This window comes from Micropterus dolomieu, linkage group LG18 (assembly GCF_021292245.1).
Source record: "Micropterus dolomieu isolate WLL.071019.BEF.003 ecotype Adirondacks linkage group LG18, ASM2129224v1, whole genome shotgun sequence".
In the NCBI taxonomy this organism is placed as follows: domain Eukaryota; kingdom Metazoa; phylum Chordata; class Actinopteri; order Centrarchiformes; family Centrarchidae; genus Micropterus; species Micropterus dolomieu.
The window spans coordinates 6,295,983-6,311,790 of NC_060167.1; the positions used below are offsets into that span (position 1 = coordinate 6,295,983).

General features: G+C 37.9%; 1 protein-coding gene across 1 annotated transcript in view; it reads left to right on the top strand.

Annotated features, from left to right (window-relative positions):
- Positions 1-15,808, top strand: part of grip2b (glutamate receptor interacting protein 2b) — a 338,124-nt gene that overhangs the window by 275,713 nt on the left and 46,603 nt on the right. Inside the window, exon 2 of the mRNA XM_046075485.1 lies at positions 9,361-9,438. Coding sequence (XP_045931441.1) covers positions 9,361-9,438 — 78 coding nt within the window. The remainder of the gene's footprint in view (positions 1-9,360; positions 9,439-15,808) is intronic.

Genomic DNA, 15,808 nt, shown 5'->3' on the forward strand with positions numbered 1-15,808 from the left:
ACATTCTGAGTTCGCTCTGTAGTTACATTTTCATCCTCAGTTTTGCAATGCAAATACTCTCTCTTGTTTTTTCTGAAGCAGACACAAACAATAGAATTAAAAAATATATAATTTTTTTTATTTTATCGCCTAAATTAAAACCTGCTTTCACTTGGTGGTAAATTATTTGTTTGTTGTTTGTTACATTTTGCTTTCTAGATTTTAACCTAGACCAACTCCTACCTTTTGAACATTCTGAGTTCGCTCTGTAGTTACATTTTCATCCTCAGTTTTGCAATGCAAATACTCTCTCTTGTTTTTTCTGAAGCAGACACAAACAATAGAATTAAAAAATATATAATTTTTTTTATTTTATCGCCTAAATTAAAACCTGCTTTCACTTGGTGGTAAATTATTTGTTTGTTGTTTGTTACATTTTGCTTTCTAGATTTTAACCTAGACCAACTCCTACCTTTTGAACATTCTGAGTTCGCTCTGTAGTTACATTTTCATCCTCAGTTTTGCAATGCAAATACTCTCTCTTGTTTTTTCTGAAGCAGACACAAACAATAGAATTAAAAAATATATAATTTTTTTTATTTTATCGCCTAAATTAAAACCTGCTTTCACTTGGTGGTAAATTATTTGTTTGTTGTTTGTTACATTTTGCTTTCTAGATTTTAACCTAGACCAACTCCTACCTTTTGAACATTCTGAGTTCGCTCTGTAGTTACATTTTCATCCTCAGTTTTGCAATGCAAATACTCTCTCTTGTTTTTTCTGAAGCAGACACAAACAATAGAATTAAAAAATATATAATTTTTTTTATTTTATCGCCTAAATTAAAACCTGCTTTCACTTGGTGGTAAATTATTTGTTTGTTGTTTGTTACATTTTGCTTTCTAGATTTTAACCTAGACCAACTCCTACCTTTTGAACATTCTGAGTTCGCTCTGTAGTTACATTTTCATCCTCAGTTTTGCAATGCAAATACTCTCTCTTGTTTTTTCTGAAGCAGACACAAACAATAGAATTTAAAAATATATAATATTTTTTAATTTTTTCGCCTAAATTAAAACCTGCTTTCACTTGGTGGTAAATTATTTGTTTGTTGTTTGTTACATTTTGCTTTCTAGATTTTAACCTAGACATCTAGATATATTTTGACCTGAGAATCAACAAGTCCCCAGCTACAGTAGCTAAAGACTGATCTACCAAGGTGCGGAGCCGGGCTTCTAAATCACTGAGCCTCGCCTCCATGTCTATAAATAAACTACACTTATTACACGTACCATTACCCTAAAGGAGGCAGAGGAGTAACTGAACATCTGACACACCGAGCAGGAGAAAGTAGGAGAGAGAGAGGTAGAAGGAGAAGCCATCGCTAGCTGCTAAGCTAAAGTCGCTAACGGCTAAGCTAAAGTACTGTAGCGTCACCTACCAAAACTTTTGAACAACTATGAGATTGAACAGCAGTCACTAAAAGATGGAAAGAACTGTGAGTGCTTAGGCAAAACTACTGTAAGAATAAGTGTTTAGAGGACAGTTCGCCGCTGTAATCTAACAAATGTAACTGGTATTTAGGGAGAGCAGCACAACACCAACACAGAAATGAGTCGACACGCTTACAGAAAGTGTTACTTGTTGCTAAAGTAACCGCTAACTGGGGCTAACTAGCTGCTGTTATATAATTAGCTCAGTTAGCCTAGTGGTCATAGCTGACTCAGCCCGGACTAGGAGCTCGGGGGACCTGGGGAGTGTATTGTGTTTAACATTACACCTCTAACGTTACTCAAGTAATGGAGGATTTCAGTATCCGTCTGTATCTGTAGCTAGTTAGCTCAGTTAGCAGTGCTAGCTGTCCTATTAACTGAGTCAGCCCCGGGGTGCCAAGAGTCAAACCTGGCAAGAAAACCACCTGAGTACTGTATTTCCTGTTGTCAAACTGGCCTCTGTCGGTCTCGGAGGCCATGTTGGGTCCCGATCCGGTTGCAGTGTTCACTCACAGAGAGCTGAACGAGTCTGCAATCAATATTTGCAACAAGCCCCACCATGTCTGTGTTTTTACGCAGTAGCAAATAGCATATTAATGGGAAAATCAAATTAAAAAATTTATATTAAAATCTTTAAAATGTTATAAGAACAAAATTCACTTCTTTGTTGTTTGAATGAATCATTAGTCAACATTGTATATCATTAATAAAGTAGTGTTATTTTTCTCTTTTAAACCAATAAACCAATAACTTACAAAACAAAATAGTCTTAAAAACCAACATGAAAATTAATCGTGATAAGATTGTGATCCATATCCCCCAACCCTAGCATAAAGGGAACTACAACTTAATATTGTTATACAACCCTGTGTTATAAAATAAATCTACCTTCTATCTTGTAACAGCCTGCACCAAGGACAAGGAGTTATTGTGTGCTTATACTGTATATGTTGTGTTTCTGTGTATGTGCGTGTAAAGGTTTGGTGAAAGCCTGAGGGAGTTCTGCAAGATACTACAGCAGTGTCTGTTAGTATTCCCTTCATGCATGCATGCACATACACGGACAAGAGATACACTCACACACACACGGGCCTAGCAGGTGTTTCTGTATAAAGCTGTTTTAAATCTGACAGATGGATTTTTTTTCTCTTCTACAAGCCCTTAAAACAACCAGAAGATACTGCACCTGTAGTTTGTACTTCAACATCTATAGGTATGTGTGTGATTAGGTGTTTTTCAGAAGATACATTCTTTGTTCAGTAGCAAATGTTTCAGGCATCTTGTTTTTTTCTCTAAATTCTCTTAATGACATGTATTTATTTATTTGCAGTGGAGATGCCAGAGTTTACTTGGGGTAGTACAGGAATAAGTTTCTGTGGCACAGTGCCATAAGCTGATAGTTATTTTGTCACTCACTTTTTTAACCACTCACTCAGGAAACAGTGAGTGAGCACTAAGCTGGCAAGTACAGCATTAGGAATCATATACTGTATTATTGTTTTTTATATGAGTAATGTACCAGTTCAAGGTTAGACAATCACGGGATGCTTATGGCTAAAATTTGAGGATATTATCAGAAACAGCCTCTCTTATTCTTGTGGGTAAAAAATATATAATCAAGGAGCCATGACCTCAAGGTATAAAAGCAACTGGAAATGTGAAGACACAGTAGCTCCTCCAGTTCTTATTCCTGGCAGTGCTGTTATCGATGTTTTCCAGCTAGTAGCCAGAGGAAAGACCCCGATGCCCAGTCTTGAAAAACTTCTCGTTGAAATACATTACATTTATTTTAACTGATGCTTTTATCCAAGGGGACTTACAACAAGTGCATTCAACCTTGTGGATACAAAATGTACTAGAATCACGGAAGTACATTAGCTTCATCTAAAATGCCAAACTGCTTGAAGTGCTACAAAAACTCCACAATCAGCAACTGAGCTTTAGGAGCAGAACTCGTAGATGGGAAATTCTGTCACTAAAGGTGCAACTTTTTGCAGGCATTTCTTATAGTCCTGCGTGTGTTGCTTTTTCCCCCTGTAGATATTAGCTGTGTAATTTCTCTTTTATTCTGCCTATGCTTTTTTCAGTAAGTTTTCTGAGTTTTGTTAAGTTTACTGTTAACTATTTTTTCATCCACCTGCATCTGTGCCCTTGGGTTTTATCTGCTAGTCCATTTAAGCTTAGTTCACACTACACGATTTTAAGCCCGATTTGCCTGTCGGTGAGCTTGGCCAGTAGTTATGTGTGAACTACTTAACGACGCATCAAAATGGCTCCCCAACACATCGGCCAGATATCTAATATCTGGAAGAGTCGGCCGACTCGACATCCACATCCAGCCAATGAGAGCAGGCAGCTGGCAGAGCAGGCAGCTACTTTTTCACTGCAAAACACTTTTTACTCACCTCCAGTTCTCACTGTAGCTCAGAAAATCCCTGTTACCTGCGTGAGCTAATCCATTCTTTCACCCATATTTTTTCATATAATTGCTATCTTTATAATAACAAACAACAGCTGTTTCACGTGTAGGTTCCCATCATTTCCTTTTCACATTTTGTGTGTTTTCTTGACAAAACGTGGTTTGGAGACCAGCCGTTGGGTGACACATCCGTTGTCAGCTCGTGTAGTGTGTGACCCACTGTCACCGATCAGTCATGTAGTATGAATGCCACAATGACTTCAAGACTCCCGTCACAAGACAACAAGTTGTGTAGTCTGAACAGCACAGCGATCGGCCGACGCTTTAAGTCGTGTAGTCTGCACGAGACTTAAGAGTGCAGCATGCAACTAATCTGTAAGAAATTATTCTCTTGTGGCTGCCAGTGTTGTGCAAAAAACATTTGTCTCCACTTACAACAAAGCTAATCTAAGAGAAGGTTCCCTGTTGAGTTGTAGACCTCTAGTAGCTCTATGGAGCTGTTTTTCTCTGTGTTGGCTCCCCATTTTGTTTGTCTTGTACATCTGCACTGTCCTACCAATGGTGTCACTCTATACCACTGATCAACAGGGGGCAGTAACACACCATGATATGCTGTAAGAGAGGCAGGGAAGAAGAAGACTGCATGCTAATAAACATGGATGTAAACAGTGATGGTTAAAAATACTTTACAAAACAGCTTTGTAAATGTTTTATGAGGAAGGAAATGCACATTTGTTACACCTAAAGGAAACACAATGCATTTTTGTAACACTAAATGTTTGTTTACAAGAAACCTCCACTGGACACTATTAAGTAATAAGTAATGCACAAGCTATGGAAACGTTGCTAGGCAACCTTAAATTATAAACTAGAATGTTTTTTCACAAAAAAAAGCACACAAATATGTCACTGTAGATGTGGACGAGGCCTGAGGATTCATACTGCTGGAGGAAAAACCTTGTGACTAACAGTTACAAGACACAACAGCACACAATTAAAAGATACAACCTGCACATTTTATGTCTAGAATTTAAAATATACAATTATGGTCTGGAAATACTTCAAAAACCTTCAGCTATGTCCTCAATTACTGTCTGTTTCAAAAACAAAAAAAGTTCAAAGCATGCATTTTGTCACTACTAACAATACTGAGTGTTGCTGATACTGTGATGAATATGAACTTTGAACAGTTTTGTACTAAAATTAGTTAGATCTTTATGATGACATCCCTCATTTAGTCTGTCAACCCACCTTGAACGTTCTTAAGTCATTACTGTCTCCGCTTGAAAAGATGCTCACACTGTAAGCATTATGCCAGCGCTTCTTCTGCAGGTGGAAAATCTGGCCCGACATCTCGTCTATAACTCAACCTGTTCAGTAAGCTGACAGCGCCAGTAGTCATTAGCCTAATCACATTCAAATTATTCACCAGGAGACACTAATTTATCAGGCAGAGTAGGAGAACCGAGAGAAAAGATACTGGAAAGAGACCTTAAAAAGAAAATGCGTCAGAGTGAAGCTGATTTGTAGGTCCATTCAAAAAGACTATTAGTGCTAACAGATCATGTGTTATGCTTCCAAACACCTGCTGTGACAAATGTGTTTGCAGTGTGCTGATACCTCAGCCACCAAGGATCTGGCATGAGAAATTTGTGGGTTTGGAGAACTAGGGCTAGGATTCATACCGCTGGAGGAAAAAAGTTGTGACTAAAACTAGTTTGTCTTACATCCAGTCACAGAGACGGCCAAAAGTTCCCTAAAGCGTTCTTTATACCCCACTGTGTGTCTGCAAGTTACTGTTTATATAACAGTGCATGTAGGACAGGTATTTGTATCCACATATTTTAGTCTATTTTGTGTCTTTTGTGTGTCTATGCACATGTAAATCCATTTGGGTATTCATCACTCTCAGCTGCTAGAGGCCATGCATGTTAGTGTGTGTGTGTGTGTGTGTGTGTGTGTGTGTGTGTGTGTGTGTGTGTGTGTGTGTGTGTGTTGATGAGCAGCCTCTGGGGTCCATTATGCCTGTGACAGCCCTATAGCAGGAAGCAGCCAGCCAGATAACTTATGAAAGCGGTTTCAAGCTAAATTGAATCCACAACCTATGAATTATTAAACTCATTACACCTCTGTGAAGACTGCTAAACTACAAAACACAACAACAATGGCCTCCTTTCCACTGTCACTGCTGGGAAGTGAACTGATTTCTAAGCATTACCAGTGGGAAAGCTGCATATTTCAAAGGATTCACTTTATATATTGGGAAGACAGGAAGATTTTCTACCATACAACTACTTGTTGTACGGTAGAAAAATAGTAGTAGCTTTTGTTTTATATTTACATTGTCTTCATGTGAGGGAGAACATGATAAAGAATATGGAAATCATATAGCATTGCTTCCCAGATATGTGTCCTATGACAAACCTGTGTCGGTCATGATTTGTTTTATATATATATATATATTAAGAAAAAAACATTGGCACTTGCTGCCATCAAACACAAGGTGTGCAGAAGGAAAAAAGTGGGCTGGGAAGTTTGTGGTTAGGTAGGATAGATGTACAAACATGAACAGGTTCTTTGCTAAAACTCCATTGTTTCTAGCCAGCCGGCTAACCCACTGTAAATTAACTGAGCTGATTTTTATAGCTGCACTGCATCAATATTTTATATCAACAATGGATCAAATGACTATGTGTAATGTGTAAAGTGCCCCATAGTGTCCCTCAGCTCAGGGGGCATTTTAATGTCAACTCGTCATTTGGTTTTCTGTTTTGGATTAAATGAATGTTTACGTTTCTCCATTTTCTTTATTAACAATATGTCAATGCTGTTTCTGTTGGTTATTCTGCTGCCCACAAATGACCAAATCAATTAATGTTGTAAGTTACATAGATTTCCTTGTGGAAATTTTAAAGTTCAGTGTGTCGCAATAATCTCAATTCCGAAACAGCTTGTCTAGCTCATAAATGTTTTTTTCATTTATCGAACTTAAGTAGAGAACATAAGAAAACTGCCTTATGTTGGGTTATGCATTGTATAACAGCCAGTCTGAAAGACAGAATGCCAGGGTCACAACAATAATCAAAGCATCCAACAGCCCATAGGCTCATGGAACATGGGGAGAAAAATGATTGTCTACATGTGATAACATAAGAAATTATGAATTAAAAAGCTCTGAAAGCAGAGTTGTCAAAGAAGCTCAAAGATTCAGAGCATGAAAAAAATGGCACCAATTCTTGTACAGCTTTGACAAAAGCCTCAACAGTGAAAGATTTATCTGTTGCAATGTTTAGGATCGGAGCTTTTGTTAGTATAGAAATTTTAAAACCGCCAGTTAAGCTTGGTGACAGTATTGTGAAATATGTCCAACATACAGGAGCTTGAGTGAATAGCTAAAAAACAAAGTAACTATTGCAGTGAATTTGCTACAGTGAAATTGAGACTTAAAGGCAGACTTGCAAAGAATGTGAATGCCATTTAAAGAGGAATTAAACTTAGAAGATAAAGGATTTTGCAGGACACTGCATTTTAAAATCCTTTTGAACTGCTTAACTCTGTTGATGATAGTAAGCTGGTTTTAATGCTTCTTCAGGTGCTGAAAAGCAAAATGCATATTTATTCTGCAAGTTTAGCAGCGACATTTATGTTTAAGCTGTGGTGTAATTGCCCTTGATTATAATGCAACTTAATGACACTTCTGGAGTAGGATATGAAAGTAGTTGAGAATTGCCTTATGAATTGTTAAACTCACCCCACCCTTGTGATGGAGCAGAGGTTGTAAAGTAGGACACATCCTCTCCCCTTAGAGCTACAACAACAGCCGCAGCTCCAGCTGCTGTCAAACTGAGTTAAAGAATGTGCGTTAGCAAAATACTTAATACCCTACATATATTATGGATGAGACCTTAAAATATGTACAAATAAATCTGAAAAGTGCTTAAGAATAAATGTTCATGACTCTTTAATAACTAAAATTATTAACTCTCAGAAATAAAAATGTCCAATGTTCAATAGAATTGTGTCACATGACCTTCAAGTGGACATTAAATTCAGTTTATGTAAAATAAAATATATAATATAAAAATGAAATTATTATACATGATATCATCCCGCACTCTATTTCTATGCACCTTCCTCCGTCCTTCTCCAAACTAAGCACATAGGGCAGTCCTGGAAGAAAGAAAGAAAGAAACAATTGAAAATTATTGTCTGCAGGTGGCTTGTGTGTCAAAATACCTGAAGCTCTTACATGCCTTATAGGTCCACACCTGCAGAACTAAAACTGCAGCCCTGCTATTGGATTCCATTTTCTCAGCCTGGTTTCAAGTGATTCACATCCATGACATTATGTTCAAAAAGATTTTATGTTATTGTCGACAACATGCTAACCCGTATCAGCTGTAGGAAAGGAAAGTAATACCATCATAAAATATTCAATAAGACATGCCTTATATTACTACATTGCTGTTTTCTATAGTGATTTATTTTGTCCCCTGCATCACAGCCTCTGTTTTTTATTTTCCTTTTGACCTTCCTGTCTGCCTCTCCAAAGTGCCTTTTATTGGTTGATTGAATGTATTTACTGGCTGGCTGACTGATTGGTTGGATGGCAATTTAGCATTGGAGTTAGAAAGTGATCAGGACTCCAGCCCATGCAGTTAATTCAGCAGTTAAGAAGAGCAGTTTTAAAAAGACATCAGCGGAAATCTGAGCAGAACTGTTACTGATAATAACTTATCAAATATTAAAATCCCCACACCTCACATATCTGCCAAAAAGTCTCTGCTAGAGACTGTAAAGCAGGACATCTGCTCCCCCCGTAACAAACCATATAACAATGATGGCCTCTGCTTCACTGTGCAAGCCGGGAGGAGACTAACTTCATCAGCACTTCACAAATGGCCTCACTGTGAATTTACCAACTTTACTATGCATTTACTAATGCATCAAACTATTGAAAGGTAGTTACAGTGACTAGCTGTGAGGGAGCCGCCTGTTAACAACAAGTGGGAATGATTCTGAATGTGTCAGAACAACCAGCAAGGAGACTGAACATTTTGTTCATTCATTTCAACAAAGTGTAACATCACAGTCTTGCCATGTCTTCATTGTCCCTAGAGTCAGAGTCATGGTCGGAGCCACTGTAAATCAACATGGTACTACATTCCCTATCATCAAACTGGCCTCCCAGTGGTCCACAGATCATGTGCTAGCAATGTGAACAAACACTAACACTCCCCCAGTACTCTGAGCTCTGATTTAACAAATAGGATCACTAACTAGGGTAAGGGTTAAGGTTAGAGTATCTGTACACTTTGAGAACCACAATTTTTTCAATGTTTTGAAATGCAGTCATATATACTATTTATTTTTAATGCTACAAGGACAAACAAGGACAGGTTTTTAATTTAAAAAAATAAAGTATATTGATACATCTAAGTCTTCATTGTGTGTCTCTGTTCTTTCTAGATGACGGGCCATATGGAAAAACAAAGGACATCTCTGGACCAGAACAGACCATGGCCTCGAGAAGACACAGTATACCAGGTACATACAACTTCTATCAATATCTATCTATCTATCTATCTTCATCACTGTCTGTAATGCTTTGAAAACTGCTGTAATGATCTCTTGTCAAAATTTGTCTCAAAGAAATATACCTAAAACAGAATTTGACGACGACAGCAATTCGCTTAATTAGAGGAATCTGCAAAAACACCTTCCCACTGTGCACATTGCATCATCTTCACTCTAGGTCACTATCAGATTATAATATACTTTGTGCATGAACGGCAGGGGGACCTGATGACTGCAGAGACAGCGTCCAAAACCTCTTTATTCTAATACTTACTGCGATAATTTACACAGATTTACAATAATTTACTGTCTCGTAAGGCAACCCCGTTCCATCTCCGTCCTAAAAACAATCTATCTTAAATGGTGACCTGATGGTGACCTGATGCTGTAACAGTAACCACAAAATAAAGCCCTAACTAAAACCATTTTCAACGGTCTTGCCCATTCACTCTCATCCAGCACAACCACCTTTCTCTTGTTGTTCAATCCATCCTGCTCTACTGCTCCTCCTTTTTCTTCAACATGTTCGCTGACACAAACGAGGTCAAACTCACACGAATAACCAACACTGCTGCCAGCATTATAGGTCTCCCCACATCCAACCTCTCAGAGCTCAATTGTAAGGCCTTCACACACATTGCAGATACAATAGCACAGAATACCACACACCAACTTAATCATCACTTCACTGAACTGCCCTCTGGGTACAGGTACAGATAGCTGAGGTGCAGAAAAAAAGGGTGTAGAATTTGGTAGGCACACGTCCCTCCCAATGTCCAGCGACTATCCAGCTAATTAGTGAGAGTTGTTATACATTCATGCCAATAAAGCTGAAAATAAACCAAAAGGTGGAATAGTTGATTGTGAGCTACGCAAGACTATTAAGGCCAAAAAATAATGGTCATCTGAGATTTTGAGAATTCAGAAGTCATAATAGAGTAAGTTACTTCAAGTCATACGTGCATGTTTTAGTATTTCCTGGAAGTCTACAGTTATTTAGAATTTTAAAAAGTTTAGACTGCAGTGTATCGGCTGTGAGCTGCACTTTACTGGTGGTGATACAGGTAACAACTATGCGCTTTTATGGTGAGATTTATACCTGAGCAGTGTTTTCAGTTCTGTTCCCTTTTCCAACTCCAATGAAGAGCAGCGCACTTTTCTTTTCCAGTACAGTCCCAAACGGTCTCAAGGGGATACTTCAGTATCAGCAGAACAATAATGTAGGCTAATGTACAGCAGAGTAGGCCCATACCTTAAAAAAAAGGTATTATGACTTTATTCTGAAAATGTCAGAGAACACAGATATGTATGATAGATTTTGAATGTAGAGAAAGTTTTGAACATGAGCAGAACACTTGAAACACAGGAGCTATTGAAGTCCAGGGGGTTATAAATTAAGCACACTTAAATGGAGGGAAGACTAAATCATGCCTACATGTGTGCTGACACAGCGGGGATGATATTACATGAGAAAAGTTGATCTACAGGATAATACACACTAGCACGTACCTTGAGATCCTCGGGCAGAGGTCTGCTGTCTGTTCCAGAGTCTCGACTGAAAACTAAAGGGGACAGAGCGTTTGCTGTCAGGGCCCCGAGGCTCTGGAACAGCCTCCCCGAGGAAATCAGGTCAGCTGAGTCAGTGAACTCTTAAGTCCCTTCTTAAAACATACTTTTATAGGAGAGCCTTTCCCGATCTTCTTTGACTTTATTTTATCCCTTTTATTTTATTCTATTTCACTTATTTTATATTTATCTTAAATGTGTATTTTAGTCTTTTCAATGTTTTCTTGCTTTTATCATTTATTGTTTTTGTATTTTTGTCTTTACACTTGTTAAAGCTCTTTGTAACTTGTTTTTGAAAAGTGCTCTACAAATAATAATTATTATTATATTATAAAAGCAATACAGAATGTCTGAGAGCCCTGCATTATATTAAATTATATTTTTTTATTTAGAATTTTCACCCACCACCTGCATTTTATATTTTCCTTTACATAAATAAAGATACAATACAATTTCCCACCATAAACTGATGCAGAAAAGACTTTGGTACAGAAAAATTTAAAAAACCTACATCAATGGCAGAAAAGCTCACTTTGGTACAGAAAAATTCACCGGAATGCAGGTTTTTCAGACCCCCTTCTTGAAATGTGTCCCCTCCAATGTTGAAAACCTACGTCAATGGCAGAAAAGCTCACTTTGGTACCCACAGCCATAGCAGCCTTAAACAGGTTCGCTAGGGGTGACTCCCTGCTGCATTCTGTCAAAAACAGGAAATTTATCACATTAAGAGAGCAAGATTATCACACCATTGTTTTATTGTGACTGTGAACTTAAGCAAAAACAAAAGTATTATTTAAGCAGATATTCAGTTAGTTCATAATTAGTGAGCCTTTAATGCCAACCATGTCAAGCACACAAGCAGAAACCTAGCTAAAAGTACAACCTTAAAATCCTATGAAGCTGCTCACAAACAAACATGTAATTCTAACGTCACCTTGTTCACAGGTATACAATTTAGTATTTGTCTCATTCACCTTCCATAGGCACATTGTTGTTGGCTTTGTCTGTTTCCTTGTTGCTATTATTTCAGTACAACTTCATAAGCATGTATCTCAGCGTGTGTGTGTGTGTGAGAGAGAGAGAGAGAGAGAGAGAGAGAGAGATAACATTTGCACTTTTCCCATTTGCCTGATCATCATTAGATGTAAAAATAAATAAATAAATAAAAAAAACTTTCCTTAGTTCACTGTATACATAAAAGAAATCATTTCAATTTCCTTCTGTGTGTAAAATATTCTGTTGTGTATTCCCTGAGCAAGTGGTAGATAAAACTATCAATGCCATCACAGTCAGTTCTGCCTCTGTGGTGGGGAAAATTTATTTTGTAATGTATTCAGTTCAGAAGATGTTCACTGCATCAAACTATTTTGTGAAAGCTTTGGTGCTTTTATGCAAATATGAACAGTCCAAGGACTAATGAATTAGTGCCCGTCTGCAGATAATACAGTATGTGTGTGTTCTGTGTGAATATGTGTGTGTTGTAATACACACTAGAAATAACTGTGATGTGAAGCACCTCACTGATCCTCAGTGTTGCCTGAGGGATTTACCTAATCTAGCCATATATCACACCAAAGCTTTATCTCACCTGTGTGACTGTGAGAGACAGCTATTTATCTGTACTTACGCTATGGTTCCTGTTACCCGTGTGTGTGTGTATTAGGGATGTGCATCTCTATCACTGAGGCTGGTGCAATATGCAACTTGATGCATTGCCAACGATCAGATACATGTGAAGCAACTACCAATGCAGTTTGACTTAATCTTATTCAACACAATGTGATTCAATGTGATATGACATGATGCAAAATAATGAGCATAAGCTATGCAATTCAATATGGTAAAGAGTTTGATTTTATTTGATTGTATTAATCAGAAATTAACTAAATCATAAATTAATTCACATATTTGTTTCTTTAGTACTGCAACTCTGTAAGCATCTTATTTATAGTTTGTTTTTGACCCCCCGTCCCCCCCAAAAAATTAACTTTTCATAACAACAGTGAATAAAATGTGGACAAAAGGTGACTTTTTTGAGCTTTGTAGCTAGTTTTAGCTCATTGTTTAGCTGTCCTGTTTCGATTCACTTTCACTGCTCTCATAGTGTCATTTTTAGCTGCACAAGGCAGATTTTTCTCAGTAAAAAGCTCTAAAAATCAACTGTACACTACCTGCTCTGCACCAAACAACAAATAGACGCAGTTAGTGACTAGCTGGTGAACATACTGGAACATTTAGCAGCTAAAGAGCAAGATATTTCCCAAGAGCAAGATACAAGACCAAAGATAAAACTAAAAGAGAGTGAATATTGGACTCCAAATGAATGATAATGTTGCTCTGTGACTGATGGATGTGTCAAACTTGTCTAATAAGTTCAGTGTCAATCAACTTAAGTGTGTAAGATTTAGGGGCATCTAGCAGTGAGGTTGCAACCAACTGCCCCCCCCCCCCCCCATTTCAAGCGTAGAATAGCTACGGTGGGTGACACAGGACAAAAGATGTCGTCATCTGAGACAGCAGAGAGTAGCCAGTCAAGAAATGAGGTTTCTTTAGTTAGATATATTACAGTTTTTCTTGATTACTTAGACACATTTCTTGAAATTATGCCTCCTTTTCTCAAAACTCTCAATAACGTCTCACCCAATTCTCCAAACTTCCTATTTTCAGGTCAAAATGAAGCTCTCCACTTAAAACCATTGAATTTTGCTGAAAAAACAAACTTTGCCCTCAGCCATGACACACAAGACCTCAAAAACACACAAGCACTACAACAGTCTTACACACTGTGAGATAAATTCAAAACAATACTACAAAAACTGGTTATAAGTAATGTTGCTTGTGGTTCTTCACCTCAAAAACCTTTTCACATGATGAACACAACAAAAGAAACAACAAATGTACATTTGCACATTTTCATTCCTTAGTGTACTATACAGTACAACACACCAAACAACAAAAAAATCATTCTGCCCCAGCATCCCGTCTTTGGTCTGCGACAAGCAAGAGGATCTTGTCCTCCACCTCCTCCTCTTGTTCCTCTCCCTTCTGCTCTTCTCCTCCTCTCAGGTGTCCTCAACCTCTTCCTTCACAAACATTTACTCATTTGGCAGACAAAAGCGACTTAAATTTGAGGAACAAGCGTCAACAAAGTATCAGTACAGCAAGAGATCTACAAAAATACAATACATACTAGTATGAGCTAATAGCACATATGGCATCAATGGGGTAAACACCCAGGAAAAGAAGAGTTAACAAAATAGTGCAATCAATACAAGAGAATTGTAAGGAGATAAATGAAGAAGAGCACAGGAAGTGCATGTTAGAAGTTAGGAGTTATAAGAGAAAGTGTTCTTCGAAGAGATGAGTTTTCAAGAGCTTCTTGAAGTTAGAGAGGGACACCCCTGCTCTGATGCCATGTGGTAGCTTGTTCCACCATTGTGGTTTTACACATCTCTCTGGATCCATTGTTCCAAAACTGAACTGACTCGGGCCCTTTTATCTATCTATTGAAGGTTCTTGGTGTGTGATCAGTTTTGACTCCTTGTGTTTCCACCTGTGTAGTTGTGTGCTCATGGGGCTCAAGCTTTGCTCACTTAAGTGAACAATAATGAATGTTAGTGCTTTCTAAATGACCACATGGTGTAGGTAAGGAGAAATTAAGGGATTTGTGTGTAGAGTTTAGGGAAATGGGTGTGCTTTTAGAAAAATTTAGTTGTGGTTTTGAAATTGTAGTTCAAAAGCCTGGTTATAGTGTTTAAGCAATTGAGAAAAACTGTAAGAAGTTATATTTACTTAATTGTTGGGGTTTTCAACATATGGTTCAGGTTCAGTTATTAGCTGAATATCAAAGATATTCTAGAAATATTAATAAAACTATTAATATCCAAAATTATTAGTTATAATTAATACGGGGCACCACCCTGGGATCAGGGACCAATAACCAAATATGAGCCAAGTATGATCAGTCTAAAAGCAGGTTTGTCCACCTACAGATGGAAAACAGAAGGGTGAATCCATACACTGGCTGTGGCAACCAACTATTACAACATTATACACAAATCACAGGCAACAACTTCTTAAAATTATAATAGGATTTATTCAACAACATTAGCAAGTAAATCACTATTAACCATTTAAAATGAACCAAGTAAAATGAAATAAAGCCAAGAAACAAATTATGCAAAAACAATCCAACAAGTGTGTGTGTGGAGGTGAGTGTGTGTGAGTGATAAAGGAGGGAGAGAGACTAAGACAGGGGGGTGGATCCGACCACGTGGGTAGTCGCAGATCTGGTTCAAAATGGACTTGAGGCCAGCTGATTTTGGAATCAAGATGGCGGTTCAAACCATGTGATTTCAAGATCAATATAGCGGAAAAGCACTCTCCCCTGAACTAAAAGATTGGAGACACTCTGATGCTAGCCTGCTGTGGGTCACAGGTCTGGTTAGCTTCAGAGATCACGTGGTGTGTGCATGGGGGGTTAGTAAGCAGGAAGAGAAGAGAAAAGCACAGAGAAAGCTATATATACACACACACACACACACCACAGTCTATCCTACAGCCACCAGCAGTGAATTCATTCAGCAGCGGTTGCTGGCTTTGGATTAGATAGAATGGGAAATTGTATCTGTTCTCAGAACAGAAGCAAACACCAAAAATCCTAATTACTGTTGCAAACACTCAGCTACAACTTTATCAATGAGAGGGAAGGTAGTGAACTTGCATTCAGCAACCTGTTCCTTGGCTTGATTAAAAATACTGATACGTTTCACAC